Below are 19380 nucleotides of genomic sequence, written 5' to 3' on the forward strand. Positions count from 1 at the left end.
CTAATGAGTGATGAGTAGAGGGGAACAATGACTTCTTTTTTCTGGATGAGGAACCTTTTGTGATGAGGTGTGCCACGTAGAAGTATTTCCTGACTACTGTGGCGATGTGATTATCAAAGAAGAGACTACTGTCCACCTGTGTCCCAAGGTCTCATCACACTTTCAGTGTTAAGTAGACTACCGCCTGTGTGGTAGTTCATGGGTACAGAGTTTTTACCAAAGGGGATGACAATGCACTTTTTGGCATTAAGCTTGAGACCATGTCTTTGACACCAGGCATCTGTCTCAGTGAGGCCCTTTTGTAGAATGTCCACATCATTAGGAGTTAGGATTATGGCTTGCTAGTTTGCAGTCATCTGCAAATTTAATTCGCTAAAGACCTTCTGTGTTAGCTTGTACTTCAGAGAAGTAGATACCAAACAGGAGAGGACCCAGGACTGAACCCTGTGGTACTCCACTTGTCACTGGTCTGAAGTCTGATTTGGAGTCTGCTACTTTCACAGTGAGGGTTCTGTCAGTAAGCCAGTTGGCAGCCCATCTTGTGACATAGGGATTTATACCTAGTTTAGTGAGTTTATCTATAATTCCAGAGTGGGGGATGGTGTTGAACACCTTGGCGAGATCTAGATAGGCTGTGTGAACCACCTTACCCTCATCTATGGCTTTGGTAACTACTTCAAAGAAGTCTATCAGGTTTAGGAGACATGATCTGCCTTTTACAAACCCAAACTGTGAGGGGTCCAGAGTTTGGAGATCTCCAATGTTATTGTTTATGAGTTCCATGATGATACATTCCATGGCCTTGCAGACGAGGCCTGTCAGGCTTATGGGGCAGTAGTTCCCGGGGTCTGTTGTGCCCCCCCCCCTTTGTGGAGTGGGATAACTGTTGCGGTGCACCATTCAGTGGGCACAAAGCCTGAGGTGAGGCTATGATTGAACATGGTACTTAGGTGGGGTGTCAGTTCATTCTGTAGTTCATGTAGAAGGCAGCCTAGGATGTTGTCAAGTCCCATGGATGCTGTGTTCTTGGCTTTGGAGAGTGAGGTTTTTTACCTGTGCAGCTGTGATTACAGGATCTTTGCATTCTTCCAGTATAAAGATGGGCCCTTAGGGGGGGTGAGAGGGGGGTAAAGTTAGCACTGAACCTATCTGCCAGGATGTTGGCAATATCAGTTGGTTCTGTATATTTAATGTCATTGTGCTGTAACTCAGAGCAGATCTGAGTGTTGCCATTGAGATTTTTGACATAGTTATGGAATGCATTGTGGTTGTCTTTAGAATCAGTGGCAATTTTGTTTTCATAACTAGCTTTGGTGGATTTTATGAGGGATCTCAGCTTCTTACTGAGGCTGACCAGGGAGTTCCTCCAGTCGTGGGATTTTACTCTTTTTTGCAACAGTTTTTTTCTTCTGTTGTAGAGTTTGCTTATGGCAGAAGACCACCAGATTGGCTTCCTTTTTTGGAGGATCGCATCTTGGTTCCGTTAGGGAAAGCACGATCCATGCACTCATGTAAGTGCTTATAAAGTGCATTTGTGTAGGATTCAGCAGTCGTACCTCTATTGTCCATCTGCATGGGTATCGTGAAGTTTGCCACTTCTGTCTTAAGATGCGTGAAGTTGGCTTTGGAGAAATATTTTACAGTTGTTTTCCTAATGGGGGGTGGGAGCGGGATGTGGATGTCTAGGATGATTAGCTTGTGGTCGGATCTGACCAACGAGGAGCTGACCTCTGGTGTGGAACACCGGTCACCCATGTTGGTGATGACCAGGTCTAGGATATTGCTGCCCTTGGTGGGGGTTGGATAAGTTGATCCAAGGCATTGGAATTGATGATTTCCAGAAAACGTTGAGCAAAAGAGTTGGAACATGAGTAGTTTTCTCAGTTAATGGTAGGGTGGTTGAAATCACCCATTATTAGAGTGTTGGGTTGTACCTTAATATTTTCCAGTGTATCAAGAAGAGTGGGAATCCTGGGGCATGGTGGGGGGTCTGTAGCAAGCTACAGTCTGGATTGCGGTTTTGCCCAGAGTTAGTTGAACTTGGATAATTTCGGATGCATTATGCTGAGCAACTAGCTTGGAGGTGTGGATATCCGTAATGAATATGGGCACGCCTCAACCTTTAGTGTTTCGGTCCGGGTTTGGTGGCCGAAAGGTGTGGTATGAATTATAGCCTGGTAATGCCAGGGATGCTCTCTGGTAATATTAATAATTCACAGTAAGATTGGACATCCTTTAAGGGCCTTAAAGTAGCTGATAAGGAGTGACTGCATTATAGTCTGGGCAGAAGGGGACATAGCAAGTAAACTTGTGCCAGCCTTTCCCAGGTGTGTGTAAATCAAACCTCAAGAGTGTGTGTCAGCTACTTGGGCAGGGACACAAAACACTGGTTGGACAGAGAGGGTGCTGGAGGTCTTGACTTGGTCACTCAGCTGAGATCTCAACTCTATAGTTGTGCCAGTGGGGAATCTTATTGGGGATACGGGCGAAGAGGGAGATACCAACCCCAGACTGACTGTGGTCTCTGTGTGATCGTATGGTAAATTGCACTTAATGCAGAGAGCTGCATCTGGAAATACTGTGGATGTACTTGTCATCCTCTCAGTGAATGTCCCCCTACAGGTGCCAGTGGTGAGGATTGAGGCTTCTTGATTACTGGTCCAATAGTGGGTCATCACAAGGGGCACCATCAAAACACCCCTTTCTGCCCCTTAGCATAGAACAAGGTTAATGCCTTTTTTAAGCTTTTGCCTGATTGGGCAGTCCAGCTCGCTCTGTTTTCTCTTATTTTTATTTTAGCATACGTAAAAAAGCCTTTAGTAGTTTGATAGCTTCCTGCTTGCAGAGATGTTTAGAGCTATGTCATGTCTTGCAAGAGTGTACTGTCCTGCTGGAACTTAGTGCCATTAACTACTTCTCAACCCCTTTGGGTCTTTTTTTTTTTTTTTTTTTTTACTCTTCATCTCACTTGTCATGTTGAGGAAAGCATTGGATATACTCTGTGACCTTCCTGAGTCTGACCTCAAGGAGGACTTGAGTTCCTATCTGTGATTTCCTTAGTGGGATATCTTTGGTTATTCAGTTGTTTGTCTCTGTCAACACTTTGGCTAGGGACACAAGACCTGGTCTGTGCTTTTGTCAAGTGTTGAGACTGAGGTTGACCTCTTAAGTAAGAAATTGAGACAGACTTCTAGATACTTACTTTTTTGGGGAAGTGTTGCTTTTCCAGTTAGCTGTGCACCTGGTTGATTGCGTTCAGAGGAAGAAGCATATCTTTGCCTCTGCGCATGGTCAAGTTAATCCCATTCTAATGTTTTCCATCCTTTTCTTTTCCAGATCTGACCAAACCAAAAGAGGTCTTGACCACCTTAGCATTTGGTAAAGATCTTCAAGAATAATGCAGGCTTAACCTTTCCTATAATATGCTATCCCAGAGGATGAATCTGCCAACCATCCCACACCATTCCTGACTGTGGTCTCAGGCTGCCTCTCAGTGTTGGGGAGTCTTGAAGTTTGTCCCAGTGTGGAGTACCATCATAAAGGGCCAATAGGTTCTAGCTATGGTCACCTTTGGTTAAGTTTTGGAGCTCACTTATTCCCCTGAAAAAGGTCTGCTGACAAATTAGTCAGGGCCCCTTGGATAATGCGCTGCATGTATCACTTTTCTAAAACAGGCATACTCATCCTCCCTGTCACCCATCAGTTTTCTGAGCCGCTAATCAAATTCACTTTGCCTTAGATGTAGATAGGGCATTATCCCTCTGAGCCACCTAAACCACTTCTTTACATGTGATATTTACAGAAGGACATAAGGAAAAAGTGAGAGAAAAGCTTGATGTAGTGATGTCTGTGCAGGTCATTAATCTGTTTTCTTTTGCCTTCAATGTAAGAGCATGCTCATCTGTTCCTGTTCCATTTCCATTAATTTCACTTAGTCGCTTAACATCTTTTTATGTTTTTCATAATGCAGTTGAAGATGGAGAGGTGTTTGACTTCAGAGGAATGAGACTGGACTGGTTTAGACTGCAGGTAAGAATTGCATAAGTTTCTCTCATATCCTGCATAAGAAAAAAAAATTACCCAAAACTGCATTTGTGTGTTGGGCTCCAAGACTGTCTGTTTGACAAGGCATAGAGAATGTAAAGGATGATGATCTTCATGTTTCACTGTTGCAGTCATTACATTTGGGTAATCTGCTGGCAGGTTGCCCTCAGATGGCCTGAATATCAAAGTCTTGGGTCCTGCGTCGCTTGCTGTCTCCTCTTCCATGACATCAGGGGTATAAAACAGGCAGCCAACGCCTTTTTCTTTAGTCTTTCTTGCCGTGCGGTGCCTGAAGCAGAAGCAGTTCGCAAGTGCTGGTCGGCTGACTCCTGAAATTTTCGAATTTGAGTTTCAGAACCGAAGTCTTCAATTAAAGCTAAGTACCCCGTTGGGGAAACTTTTTCTTACTCCATACCGATGTCAGTAAAAGTTAATAATTGCATTACTGTGGGAAGCAAATACCTCATAAGGATTTTCATTTGTACTGTATTCCTTGCCTAGGCCCAGATCATAACGTGCCTTGCTGTCGGTTTTGTGCTAGATTTAACCAATGCACTATTAAGCGTCGGTATATCTTTGCTTCAAAATATTTTGGAAACAGATTTAACTAGCCTGAAAAGTCGTCTGATAGCAATCAGACTACCAGATTTAAAAAAAAACGCAAAGAAAAGGACAGAGACAGACCATCGAGGTCCAGAACCGACGCCAAAGCTTCCCCTAAGCCAGTCGCCGGTTCGCCAGTACTCAGTGAGGCACTTTCACAGCCCCTGATACCCACTACTTTCGAGTCGCAGGTCTCTACCGAGACCCATGTGGAGTCCGGCATGCTGCAAGATTCTCAAAGTATTGTACCCGCAGATGTCTCTCCCTTGGATGGCTCCGGAACCGCTGAGCAGGCACCGACTTCTGAGGGTGTCTTCAGGCCTCAGCATTTCTATATAAAACTTATGCCAGCTTCAAAAACAAAGACAAAAGCAACTTCTAAGGCTAAAAAAATGATGCATGAGCCACGTGCTCAGGCCTCTTTGCCCAAAAAGCAGATGATCAAAATGGCTGAAGACCTAATTACCTTTATCGGGATGTTCATCGTGCATACAACTGCAGTCATAACAGATGGGTTCTCCTGCCATCAGGCGGGTCCTCGGTCGGCTGAATTCCAAAGTCTAGGTCCGGCATCGGTTGTCGTCGCTTCTTCCCTGACGTCCGTGCGACAGGGGTATAAAAGATCCAGCCGACGCCATTTTCTTCAGTCTTTCTTGCTGCGCGGTGCCCGAAGCAGAAGCAGTTCGCAAGTGCCAGTTGGCCAGCTCCTGAAATTATGAAAAATTTGCAACCGAAGTCTTCTTGAAAGCTAAGTACCCCGTTGGGGAAACTTTTCATGCCTCAGACCGATGTCAGACAAAGTTAATAATTGTATTTCATGTGGGAAGCAAATACCGCATAAGGATTTCCATTCCCTCTGTATTCCTTGTTTAGGCCTAGACCACGACTTCTCGGTCTGTCGTTTTTGTGCTACATTCAACAAGCGCAACATTAAGCGTCGGGCGGAGTTCGCCCAGCATTATTTTGGCAAAACATTTAACTATATTATGTCGTCGGATGCTCCGACTCCGGTTTTGTCTAAAAAGCGCAAAGATAAGGACCAACACGAGGTCCCCGGCCTCTACCGACACCACGCCAAAGCTGACTACATGTGGTCCGGTTCTCAGCGAGGCGCCTACGCAGCCCCTGACTACCGACGACACTTCATTGGCGGTGTCTCCTGTGCCCGAGGTCGCAGGCTCCTCGGCCCACACCCCAACTACAGATACCAAAGCCACTCTTGGAGGTGAATCTCAAACTGTAGATAGGTCTACCTCCTCTCAAGGTGTCTTCAGACCTTCCTCTTCTTTTTCCATCAAGGCTTTCACTAAGTCTAAAGCAGCCATGCATTCTAAGAGGCAAGCTACATAGGGCCCATCTCCAGGCCCCATGCCTAAAAAACAGATGCTTAAAATGGCTGAGGATTTAATTACTCTTATCAGGGGTTCTCAACCCCCCCCCCCCGGACAAAAGGCCCAGAGTGGGGGAAGAATCCCCCTCCTCTGATCAGGGCTCCATTATATCAGAGCACTCTGATGAACAGGAACATTCTTACTCCCCTTTTGAAGACTCCGATGCAGAGGAGTCCATTCCATCTGCATCCCCCCCAGAGGATTACTAATTTGGGAAACTTTGCATTCCTTAAGGGAACACTTCCACTGGGAAGGCCAAGATTATTCAGATTCCAAGAAAAGGCTTAGGGAATTTCTCTTGCTACCTCAGCACAGGCCTCTGGCTATACCTCCTGTCTTGGACATACTAGATGATGTGTACTCGGAGGCCTGCCTTAACCCGGATTCTCTACCTCCAGCCCCAGTCAAGCCTGACAGGTACTACAGGTTCCCTGACTCACACCAATTTCTATTCAAAAGTCATGCTGCTGACCCAGAAACCATCTCACAGGGTCCCAAGGGAATTAAGGCCTCCACTGCTAAAAACCCATTACCTTCCGAGAGAGATTCCAGATCCTTAGAAAGGTGGGGAAAAAAGGTATATACCTCGGCCATCTTAACCATGAGGGCATTAAACTGTCAGTTCCATATGCTAAAGTACCAACAGTTTTTGTTATCACAATTGAGAAGTAAAATGTCACAACCTTAACAACCAGATTTGAAGGAGTTGCAGGATTTGATGCACAGTGCAGAACAAGTGGGTAAACATACCATAAAATGTGGTTTTGATGCTCTAGAGGCCTCATGTAGAGCTGCTGTTACAGGATCAGTCATACGTAGACATGCCTGGCTCAAGGAACAAACCTTACCAGACTATGTCAAAGCTAAATTACTATATGCCCCTCTACAAAAGGATGTATTATTTGGTGCTAATGCTGAGGAGGTATTAAGGAAAATGGAGGAAAAGGCTAAATCAATGCAAACAGTGAAAGATTTTCTACAGGTACAACCCCCACGTTTCAGTAGAAATTGGCCTTCCAAAAATTGGTCCTTTCCAGCCACGGAGAGGCAATCCCAAGGATCGTTTAGAGGCAGACAATGGCAAACTCCTACACAAAGAGGTGGTGAGGATAACTCGCAACCATTCAGAAAGCAAGCCCAATGACTTTCCCCTTTGCATGCCAAGCAAGACTCAAATGGCAGCACCCTTAGGTGGAAAACTGGCATTGTTTTCAAAAAATTGGCATATTGTCACAAAAGACAAATGGATCCTGCACATTATAAACAGAGGCTACAGATTCCATTTTAACACCCTTCCAAAAATGAGAGGCATGCCAAACCTGCCACACAATCAAAGGGCAGAGGCACAAAGACAAATTTCAGATCTCTTAGACATGAAAGCTATTCAAGAGGTACCTACGCACGAACAAGGTCAAGGTTTTTATTCCAGACTATTCCTGGTACCAAGGAAGGGAAAAGATTGGAGACCTATTTTGGACTTATCCATCCTAAACACATTTCTACTCGTACCAAATTTCAAGATGCTCACTCTACAGCAGCTTCTTCCCATGCTGGGCAAGGAGTCTTGGCTGGTAACATTGGACCTCAAGGAGGCATACCTGCATGTCCCAATCAGACAAAATTGCAGGAGATACCTCAGATTTCTTGCAGGTTCAACCCATTATCAATTCTCTGCATTGCCCTTTGGCTTATCTACTGCGCCCAGAGTATTCACGAAATGCCTGGCATCAGTAATTGCCTACTGCAGACTTTAAGGGATACAAATATACCCCTATTTGGACGACTGCCTGATCCAAGCGGACAGCAAGCACATTCTTCTGAAACATCTGGCTTATGTAATAATGTTGTTGAATTCTCTGGGATACACAGTCAACAAAACGAAATCAAGGCTAATACCCTCTCGGAAAATAATTTTCCTGGGTGCCAACTTGGACACAAACACCCAGATGGCCTACCTCACGCCAGAGAAGCAGGGGCAACTAACTCAATACTTCAGAACACTAGCAAATTGCACCAGGCTGACTGCAAGGAAAATCCTGCAGGCTCTGGGATTCATGGCATCTTGCATCTTACTAATCCCACGTGCAAAGCTGCATATGAGGAAACTTCAATGGTACCTGAAAAATCTATGGTCTCAACACAGCCACAGCTTGGAAACAATATTACCACTAATTCCATGTCTTCAAAAGGAATTTCTGTGGTGGGCCCAAGCATGCCAAACAAACGCAGGTCTCCCATTCAACAAGCCTCAAGCAAATCAAGTCATCACAACAGATGCCTCGGACTACGCCTGGGGGGCGCACATGACAGATCGGTGCATTCAGGGCAAATGATCCCAAAAAGAAAAGCACCTTCACATCAATCAAAAGGAGATGCTAGCAGTAATAAATGCTATTATAGCTTTCAAAGACCTTCTGCAACCAGGTCAACTATTGATAAGAACGGACAACACCACAGTAATGTGGTTCATAAACAAGCAGGGAGGAACCCATTCTTACTCCCTATGTAGACTGGCCATGTCACTTTGGAACATGGTCCTGGACTTACAAATCGAACTACAAGCACAGTACCTGCCAGGCAAGGAAAACACGCTGGCAGACAACCTAAGCAGAAATATGACAGATCCACACGAATGGAAGTTGCATCCTCAAGTTTTTACAGAGATAATTCAAGCATGGGGAAGGCCAGACATAGATCTCTTTGCCTCCCACAAAAATCACCAATTGACAAAATTCTGCTCAAGGATTTTTCATCCAAAGGCCTGGAGAGTGGACGCTCTTCTTTCAGTTGGACATCAATGACAGTTTATGCCTGCCCACCTCTTCCTCTGCTGCCCAACGTTCTATTAAAAACCAGAGCAGACAGTCCAAAGATGATTTTCATTGCTCCAGACTGGCCAAGACAACACTGGTACCCACTCCTGAGGAGCCTGACGCATTCCCCACCATGGACCCTGCCTCTAATGCCTCTTCTCCTGACTCAGCACAGCTTCAAAACTCTTCACAGTCAGCTAAAAACACTCAATCTAGCCGCATGGAAGATTCCTTAGCATCACAACAGACCCTACTCTCCAAGGAGGTGCAGGATGTCATTTTGGAGGTCAGAAGGCCGTCTACTAGAAAAGCTTACTCAGCAAAATGGCAACGGTTTTGTGTCTGGAATGAGAAAAAGGGCCAGGATCCTGGAAAACTGAACTTACCTCAAGTATTACAGTATCTAGCTGAGCTGCCAAGCAGTGGACTTTCATTCTCCTCCATCAAAATCCATGCCTCAGCCATTTCTGCAGAATACAACACTGATCCACCCTTATTCTCTCACCCCCTCTTAAGACAGTTCCTCAGAGGGGCTAAGAATCTAAAACCCCCAAGGAAACAATCGATACCTGCTTGGGATCTCAGTTTAATTCTAGAAAAACTGACCTTGCCTCCTTTTGAGCCAGCTGCCTCATCAGATTTGCAGTATTTGTCCTGGAAAACAGCTTTCCTTCTGGCTATTACCTCAGCTCGTAGGGTATCGGAACTACAAGCTGTCATGGCTGTGCAGCCTTTTATCATCTTCCATCAGGACAGAGTTTCCTTACCGTCCTTTATGCCAAAAGTGGTATCCAGGGTAGCTTTGAATCAGGCTATACACTTACCTACCTTTTATCCTAATCCTCAAAACAAAGGGGAGAGATTACTACATTCCTTGGACATCCACAGACAACTGCGTTATTATTTGGACAGAACAAAGCCTTTCAGAAAATCAGAACCGCTCTTTGTGTCCTATGCTATAGGAGCTCAAGGAAAGCCAATTTCCAAACAGACAATCTCAAAATGGATAGCCCACTACATACGCTTTTGCTATTCCTTTCATGGCAAAACTGTACCTACAGGCATCAGATCTCACTCCTCAAGGGCCACGGCTACCTCTGCAGCTTTTCTCAGAGGAGTCCCTACCAAAGATATTTTGGAAGCAGCCACTTGGAGTTCTGTGCATACCTTCTCCAAACACTACCATCTTCCACTATACTCCAAATCTAGAGCGGGCTTTGCCACTGCAGTCTTGCAGGGCATTCTGGCTCCTCCTAGTTCCACCTAGTGCCTACCACCCCTTTCTTAGCTTTGGGATTCTACCCATCTGTTATGACTGCAGCTGTATGCACGATGAACATAGTACAGTTTTGTACCTACCATAAATGTAGATGTTCGAGTGCTAATACAGCTGCAGTCCAGGTTTCCCTCCCTCCTTCCCCTCTTGGAACAGGCCTATTGGCTAACATCTCCTCATGCAACCAGATTGGGGTATTCATTCTTGATGTATTTGCTTGCACTACTGTATTTTGATTATATGGCATTGCTTTATTACACAAATGTATGTATTGCCTTCATTCTGGGGACACCTGACATCTGGGGCAAGAAAAACTGAAGAAAATGGCATTGGCTGGTTCTTTTATACCCCTGTCGCACTGACGTCAGGGAAGAAGTGACGACAACCGACGCCGGACCTAGACTTTGGAATTCGGCTGACCGAGGACCCGCCTGACGGCAGGAGAACCCATCTGTTATGACTGCAGCTGTATTAGCACTCGAACATCTACATTTATGGTAGGTACAAAACTGTACTTTCCCAACCCCCCCCCCCCCCCCCGATAAGAGGCCTAGGCAAGACACTGATTATGACTCTTCAGATCAGGTTTCTATTTCTTCTGATTCCTCTTCTGATCAGGAATTTTTGCATACCACCCTGTGATTATTCAGATGCAATGGAATCCATCCCATCTGCATCTCCTCCTGAAGATTACTCCTTTGAAGAAACCTTGCATACTTTGAGGGAGCATTTTCATTGGGAGAGTCAAGATTTCTCAGAATCAAAAAAGAGGCTTAGGGATTTCCTTCTCCCTCAGCATAGGCCTTTAGCCATACCTCCTGTATTAGATATTATTGTTGATGTGTTTTCGGAATCAAGCATGACTCCAGATTCCTTACCTCTGGCTCCTAGCAAGCCAGACAGATATTACAGGGTTCCTGACTCTCACAAGTTTTTATTCAAAAACCCTGCTGCTGACCCTGAAACTATCTCACAGGGTCCCAAACTTGTAAAGGACTCAACAGCTAAGAAATCCTACCCCCTCTGATAGAGATTCCAGGGCGCTGGATAGATGGGGAACGAAGGTTTATATGTCTGTAACCTTGGCAATTGGGGCCTTAAACTGCCAGTTTCATATGCTTAAATATCAACAGCATGTTATAGGATTATTGAAACAGAAAATGATGTTGATTTCTGAATGTGTGGAAAATAAAGAATTGCAGGAATTATTGCATACAGCAGAACAAATTGGAAAGCATACTTTGCAATGTGGTTTTGATTCCTTGGAGGCCTCCTGCAGGGCCGCAGTTACTGGAATTGTGATTAGAAGGCATGCCTGGCTAAAGGAGCAAAATTTGCCTGATCATGTTAAAGCTAAATTGTTGGATGCACCTTTACAGCATGATACTCTAGTAATAAGGCAGAAGAGGTTTTAAAGAAAATGGAAGACAAAGCCAAGTCTATGCAAACTGTAAAAGATTTTTTACAAGTGCAGCCACCTAGATTCAGTAGACACTGGCCTATAAAAAACTGGTCGTTTCCTGTGTCCAACAGAGATTCACGGGGCAAATCCAGGCGCTCAAAGGGCTCTAGATACCAATCACAGGTTTCTTACAGGTCAAAGCAATGGGGTGCCTCCACCTGCAAGTCTGGAGGAAATAAAGCACAACCCTACAGTAAACAGTCTCAATGACTTCCCTCTGCCATCACCAAGCACTTATCTTTTGGCAGGCCAGCCCCCTTAGGGGGAAAACTAGCACTTCATGCTCAAAATTGGCAGTTAATAACCCAGGACAAGTAGGTATTAAATATAGTATCCCAGGGATACAGATTTCATTTCCATACTCTGCCATTTCCAAATGGATGGCCAGATCTGCCACAAAATCAATGGTCAGAGGCACAGAAACAAGTTACGTCCCTCATGGATATGGGGGCTATTCAGCCAGTGCCAGAACAGGAAAAAGGACAACAGTTTTACTCAAGACTGTTCTTGGTACCCAGAAAAGACAAGGCCTGGCACCCAATACTGGATTTGTCAATTTGGAACACGTTCTTGGACATACCAAAATTCAAAATGCTAACTTTGCAGCAGCTTCTGTTCATGCTGGGCAAAAACGCTTGGCTAGTGACTCTAGACTTAAGAGGCATACCTGCATATCCCAATAAGGGAATTGTGCAGAAGATACGTCTTCTTCAAAGCTGACTTTATGCATTACCAATTCTCTCTGCACTGCCCTTTGGCTAATCTACTGCGCCCAGGGTCTTTACAAAGTGCCTGGCTCCAGTAATTGCATTTTGCAGACAAAGAAGTATACAAATCTGTCCTTACTTGGACGACTGTCTCATTCAAGCAGAAAACAAGGACATTCGTCTTCAGCATTTGGCGTTAGTGAAAAGGCTTCTAACATGCCTAGGGTACACAATAAACGAAAAGAAATCACAACTGATACCCTCTCAAAAAATAACATTCCTGGGTGCAAGCTTGAATACAACTGCCCAGATGGCTTACCTTACGCCAGACAAACAAAGGCAACTGACTATTTACTTCAAACAGATGACAACACAAACCCAGTTATCTGCAAGACAAATTCTGCAGGCTTTGGGGTTCATGGTATCCTGCATTCTACTGATTCCATATGTAAGACTGCATATGAGGAAACTACAGTGGTACCCAAAAGGTTTATGGAGTCAGCATTGTCGCAGTCTGGAAACAATGATTCATCTCATTCTCTGCCTACAACAGGAGTTTCTTTGGTGGGCAGAGACATGTCACCAGAACATGGGATGGTCTTTTCACACTACCCCCAGCCAGCCAAACTCTAACTACAGATGCATCAGACTATGCTTAGGGAGATGCATTCAGGGCATATGGAGCCCAAAACAAATGCATCTGCATATCAACCAGAAAGAGATGTTAGCTGTTCAGAATGCCCTGACAGCCTTCAAGGACTTACTTCATCCAGGACAACTACTGATAAGGATGGACAACACCACGGTTATGTGGTACATAAACAAGCAGGGGGGCACACACTCCTACCCCCTTTGCAGACTAGCCATGGCATTATGGGACACAGCCTTGACTTACCAAGTACATCTTCAAGCTCAATTCCTGCCAGGAAAACAAAATACTCTTGTCAGATGACTTAAGCAGAAACCTTATGGACCCTCACGAGTGGAAACTGGATCCACAAGTCTTCAGCATGATAACAAAGAAATGGGGGAGTCAGGACATAGATCTATTTGCCTCTCCCCAGAATTATCAACTGGACAAATTTTGCACAAGGACTTTTCACACACAAGCATGGAAAGTGGATGCCGTATCCTTCAGTTGGAAAAACCTATCAGTTTACACCTTTCCTCCTCTGCCTCTTCTTACCAAGGTCCTACTAAAGGTCAGACGAGAAAAAACAAAAATTATTCTAATTGCCCCAGACTGGCCTCGCCAACACTGGTACCCAATCCTAAGGAATATGCCTCAACTCCCTCCTTGGTACTTGCCTCAAATACCTCTTTTACTGTCTCAGCAAAACAATCAAATCCTGCACAATCAGCTCCAAACTCTGAACCTGGCAGCATGGCTGATCATGTAGTTATTCAAACAACACCTCTCAGTAAATCTGTGATGGATGTCATTTTGGAAGCCAGAAGGCCTAGTACTAGAAAATCTTATGCTGATAAATGGAAGAGATTCTGTGCTTGGAACCAAACACAAGGAAATGATACAGCAAAGCCAAATATTCCTCAGATTTCACAATACTTGACTGAGATTCTTGACAAGGGCCTATCTTTTTCATCAATAAAAATCCATGCCTCTGCCATCTCGGCTCATTACAACACAGAGGCACCGATCTTTTCTCATCCTTTGCTAAAACAGTACCTTAGAGATGCCAGAAATTTAAGACCTCCCAGAAGATCACCAGTTCCTGCATGGGACCTCAATTTTGTGTTGGAAAAGCTCACCCTGCCTCCATTTGAACCAGCTGCTACTGCAGATGTAATGTTTTTATCCTGGAAAACAGCTTTACTTCTGGCAATCACTTCAGCAAGAAGGGTTTCAGAGCTATAGGGCCCTCATGGCTGTGGAGCCTTTTATTATATTTTACCCAGACAGGGTGACCCTCAGGACCAATTCTTCCTTGCCTAAGGTGGTATCCAGTGTGGCTCCCAACCAAATTATTCACCTGCCAACTTTTTACCCAAATCCACAGAACAAGGGGGAGTGGATTCTGCATTCCTTGGACGTGCACAGACAACTAAGATTCTACTTAAACAGGACCAAATCTCTTAGAAAAACTGAGCAGCTACTGGTGGCATATGCTGTAGGATCAGAGGGAAAGGCTATTTCAAAGCAGACTATTTCAAAGTGGATAAGCCACTGCATTTGTGTCTGCTATTTGCATCATGTTAAACCGGTGCCCAAGGGCATTCGGTCACATTCTACCAGGGCTGCGTCTACATCAGCAGCTTTTCTCAGAGGGGTACCAACCAAAGACATTCTAGAAGGTACTACTTGGAGTTCTAGTCATACTTTTACAAAGCATTATCATTTGCCTCTCTTCTCTAATTCCAGGGCAGGCTTTGCCACTGCAGTTCTGCAGGGCCTTATAGCCGCTCCAATGCTATTTAGTTCCAGCCTCCCATCCATTGCTTTGGGATTCTACCCAAATGTAATGACTGCAACAGTGAAACACGAAGAACATAGTACAGTTGTGTATACTTACCATAAATGTAGATGTTCGAGTGTATTCACTGTTGCAGTCTGGGGTACCCACCCTCCATCCTCCCTTTTTTTTCTAGGAATTTCTCTTTCCTTCACTATATTCTACAAGCCTTTGTGGTGTATTTGCTTTTAGATGAAGGTAAAGTTTATTCTGTTACAATTGCATTTATATATAGAAATATATATATTCATATATTTTTGCTCCCCATATGGGGAGCACCTGACGTGGGGCAAGAAAAACTAAAGAAAATGGCGCCGGCTGCCTGTTTTATACCCCTGACGACCTGACGTCATGGAAGAGGAGACAGCAACCAAAGCAGGAACCAAGACTTTGATATTCAGGCCGAATGAGGACAACCTGCCAGCAGATTACCCAAATGTATGTAATGACTGCAACAGTGAATACACTCGAACATCTACATTTATGGTAAGTGTACACAACTGTACTTTCTTCGTGTTTCACTGTAGCAGTCATCACATTTGGCATTATCTGCTTGCAGTAGTCCTCAGTCAGCCTGATTATCAAGGTCATGGGTCCTGCGTCGGTTGCTGTCTCATCTTTCATGACGTCAGGTAGTCAGGCGTATAAAGCATGCAGCCGACGCCATTACATCAGTCTTTCTTGCCATGCAGTGCCTGAAGCAGAAGCAGTTCGCAAGTGCTGGTCAGCTGACTCCTGAAATTTTCGTTTTCCAGTTTCAGATCTGAAGTCCTCAACTAAGCTAAGTACCCCATTAGGGAACCTTTTTCTTGCTCTAAACCGATGTCAGTAAAAGTTAACTGATGTCCTTCAAGAATGCAACTGCAGTCATAACATATGGGTTGTCCTGCCTCAGGCAGCCCTCGGTCAGCCGAATTCCAAAGTCTGGGTCCGGCGTCGGCTGGTGTCGCCTCCTCTCCGACGTCACAACGGCTGGAGTATAAAGGCATCGGCCGACGCCATCTTCTTCAGCCTTTCTTGCCGCGCGGTGCCCAAAGCAGAAGCAGTTCGCAAGTGCCGGTCCGTCAGCTCCTGTATTTTCAGTACCGAAGTCATCTAAAAGCTAAGTACCCCGTTGGGGAACATTTATTCTTGCCTCAGCCGATGTCAGAACAAATTGAGAAAGTTAATAATTGTTTGTCTTGTGGTAAACAAATACCTCATAAGGACTTCCATTCTCTCTGCCTTCCTTGCCTGGGCCCAGACCACGACATCTCGGCCTGTGCTTGCTTTAATAAGCGCACTCTCAGGCGCCGGGCAGAATTCGCCGAGGACTTTTTCGGTGAATCCTTTGCGTATATCATGCCGTCGGATCAACCGACAACCCAATCTCCTAAAAAACGCAAGGACCGGGACCGACATACTCGGCCCACGTCCACTACCGATACTACTCCCAAATCCTCTGCAAGCGCTCCGGTCCCCTCTGAAGTGGTAAATCAACCGCTCCAGGCCGACGACACAGCGTTAACACGACCTTCGGTCTCAGAGATCTCTCCGGTGCCGGTTGTGGATTTTCCTCCGGAAACTGAAGTTCTGGATCTATCCGACACCATTCCTGTGTACAAGGTAACGCCTGCACGTGGGGCTGCTAGGCCTCCTGTTTCCATGTCCATCAAGGCTTTTGCATGTGCTAAGGCCGCCAGTCAGGCCAAGGCCCATCCTAAACCTGCCCAGGCCCCTTCTTCTGATAAAGCAGATCATGTCTCTGGCTGCAGATCTTATTTCCCTTATCAGGGGGTCTCAGCCTCATCCGGACAGGGGTTCTCAGCCACCTGCAGAAAAAAGGCCTAGAACTGAGCAGGCGGACAACCTCTCCTCGGATGAAGCCTCTGGGGATTCTGAAGCCCAAGAAGAACCCTTCCAGGCCTACGAGGACGCTGATGCTGAGGAATCAATTCCCTCTGCCTCCCCTCCAGAGGATTTCTCTTTTGGTGAAGTCCTGCATTCCATGAGGGAACACTTTCAATGGCAGGGTCAGGAATTCTCTGACTCCAGGAAAAGGCTTCGTACTTTCCTCAAGCTTCCCCAGCACAGACCCTTGGCTATCCCTCCAGTTTTGGATGTGCTGGATGATGTTTTCTCTGACTCCAGTGCCAACCCTGATTCTCTTCCTCCTGCTCCTGTCAAGCCGGACAGATATTACAGGGTCCCTGACACTCACAAGCACCTTTTTAAGGCTCACTCTGTGGACCTAGAAACTATTTCACAGGGCCCCAAGGGAGTGGCTTCCTCCTCTGCCAAAAACCCACTGCCAGCTGACAGAGAAGCAAGGTCCCTGGAGAAATGGGGTAAAAAAGTTTATACCTCTACTACCCTAGCCATGAGGTCTCTTAACTGCCTTTTTCACATGTTTCAGTACCAAGATTTTCTCCTGGATGATTTACAGAAAAAGTTAGCCTCTGCAGGATCATATTCATAACACTCAGCAGGTTAATAACCATTTTCTGCAGTGTGGTTATGATGCACTGGAAGCTTCATGTAGGGCAGCTATGACTGGGGCTGTAATACGTAGACATGCTTGGTTGAAGGATCAGTCTTTGCCTGACCATGTTAAAGTAAAGTTACTGGATGCACCTTTGGAATAACAAAAGCTTTTTGGTGCTACTGCACAAGATGTATTGAAATCCATAGAGGAAAAAGCAAAGTCAGTATAGACAGTCAAGGATTTCCTTCAGGTTCAGCCACCCAGATTCAGCAGAAACTGTCCCTCCAAGAAATGGTCCTTCCCCGACTCTGACAAGTTTCAAAGGGGAAAAAGCAGACGTGCCCGAGGTAGAGGGCAATACCGAGGATCTTACAGGGGACGCCAATGGCAACCTCCGAATCAAAGAAGTGGCGCAGACAATTCAGCTGCACCACAAGGACAATCACAATGACTTGACTTTCGCACCGCCTACAAAGGTTCAAAGAGAAGCACCTTTGGGCGGAAAATTAGCCTTATTCTCACAAAACTGGCATACCTTAACCAAGGACAATTAGACTCTGGATTTGATAGACAAAGGTTACAGATTCCACTTCCACACATTACCAATAAAACAAGGCATGCCAAACCTGCCACATCATCAAAGGGCAGAGGCACTCACTCAAGTTTCCGAGCTATTAAGTATAAAAGCAATAGAAAGGGTTCCTCCTCAGGAACAAGGCCAGGGATTGTATTCAAGATTGTTCCTTGTTCCAAGAAAAGAAAACCAGTGGAGACCCATACTGGACTTGTCAACTCTAAACACTTTCCTCATTGTGCCAAAGTTCAAAATGCTGACGTTGCAGCAACTTCTTCCCATGCTGGGCAAGGGGTCTTGGCTGGTCACTCTGGACCTCAAGGAGGCATACCTGCATGTCCCAATCAGACAAAGCTGCAGACGATACCTCAAATTTTTTGCAGGGACAGAGCATTATCAATTCTCAGCATTGCCGTTTGGCTTATCTACTGCGCCCAGAGTGTTCACAAAATGCCTGGCATCAGTAGTGGCACACTGCAGACTGCAGGGGATTCAGATATACCCCTACTTGGACGACTGTCTCATACAAACAGACAACAAACAAACCTTAAAAGGGAATTTGGACTATGTCATGCATCTACTGCAGGCCTTGGGATACACAGTCAACATTCAGAAGTCAAATTTACTACCATCCCAACAAATTATATTCCTAGGAGCCAAACTGGACACGGAAAAACAAATGGCCTACCTCACAGAGGAAAAACAGCAGCATTTACCAGAGTACTTCAAAGGCCTAGCAAAGCTTTCCCAGATGACTGCAAGGAAAATCCTGCAGGCCCTGGGTTTCATGGCGTCTTGCATCCTTCTGATACCTTTGGCAAGACTTCATATGAGAAAGCTGCAATGGTATCTAAAAAAACCTATGGTCTCAACACAACAACAGCCTAGAGGGCATAATCCCACTTAATCCATGTCTGCAGAAGGAATTTCTATGGTGGGCTCAAGCCAGTCAACTAAACGAAGGCATGCCTTTCAACAGACCTCAAGCAGACCAAATGATCACAACAGACGCCTCAGACCATGGATGGGGGGGCGCACATGGAGGGCAGATACATTCAAGGTCTTTGGACGCCAAAGGAAATACATCTGCACATAAACCAAAAGGAGATGTTGGCAGTGATACATACCATCGAGACTTTTGAAAAAACACTAAAACAGGGACGTTTGCTAATAAGGACAGACAACACTACTGTCATGTGGTACATAAACAAGCAAGGAGGCACTCATTCTTACCCCCTCTGCAGACTAACAATGCTTCTCTGGGAAAAATCCCTGAGCCTGAGGATACATTTACAATCCCAGTTTGTACCAGGCAAGGACACTGTACTGGCGGACAATCTGAGCAGAAATTTCATGGATCCACACGAATGGATGCACATTTTCTCTCAACTGGCAAGGACATGGGGAAGACCGGACATAGATCTTTTTGCTTCCCACTTAAATCATCACCTGGAAAAGTTCTGCACAAGGACTCACCACGCTCTAGCTTGGAAAACGGATGCTCTCCTTCAGCTGGAATTCTCTAAAAATTTATGCATTCCCTCCCCTGCCTCTGCTGACCAAGGTGATACTGAA

General features: G+C 45.3%; 1 protein-coding gene across 4 annotated transcripts in view; it reads left to right on the plus strand.

Annotated features, from left to right (window-relative positions):
• The window catches only part of NCKAP1 (NCK associated protein 1), a gene marked incomplete in the record, with an annotated part of 2707503 nt that overhangs the window by 1165388 nt on the left and 1522735 nt on the right, over positions 1-19380 (plus strand). For all 4 annotated transcript variants that reach the window (XM_044075245.1, XM_044075246.1, XM_044075247.1 and 1 more), the window contains 1 exon segment: positions 3971-4029. In XM_044075245.1, the coding sequence (XP_043931180.1) occupies positions 3971-4029 (59 nt within the window).

The sequence above is a fragment of the Protopterus annectens genome, chromosome 6.part0, assembly GCF_019279795.1.
Source record: "Protopterus annectens isolate FY-2018-M chromosome 6.part0, PAN1.0, whole genome shotgun sequence".
Classification (NCBI taxonomy): Eukaryota; Metazoa; Chordata; order Ceratodontiformes; family Protopteridae; genus Protopterus; species Protopterus annectens.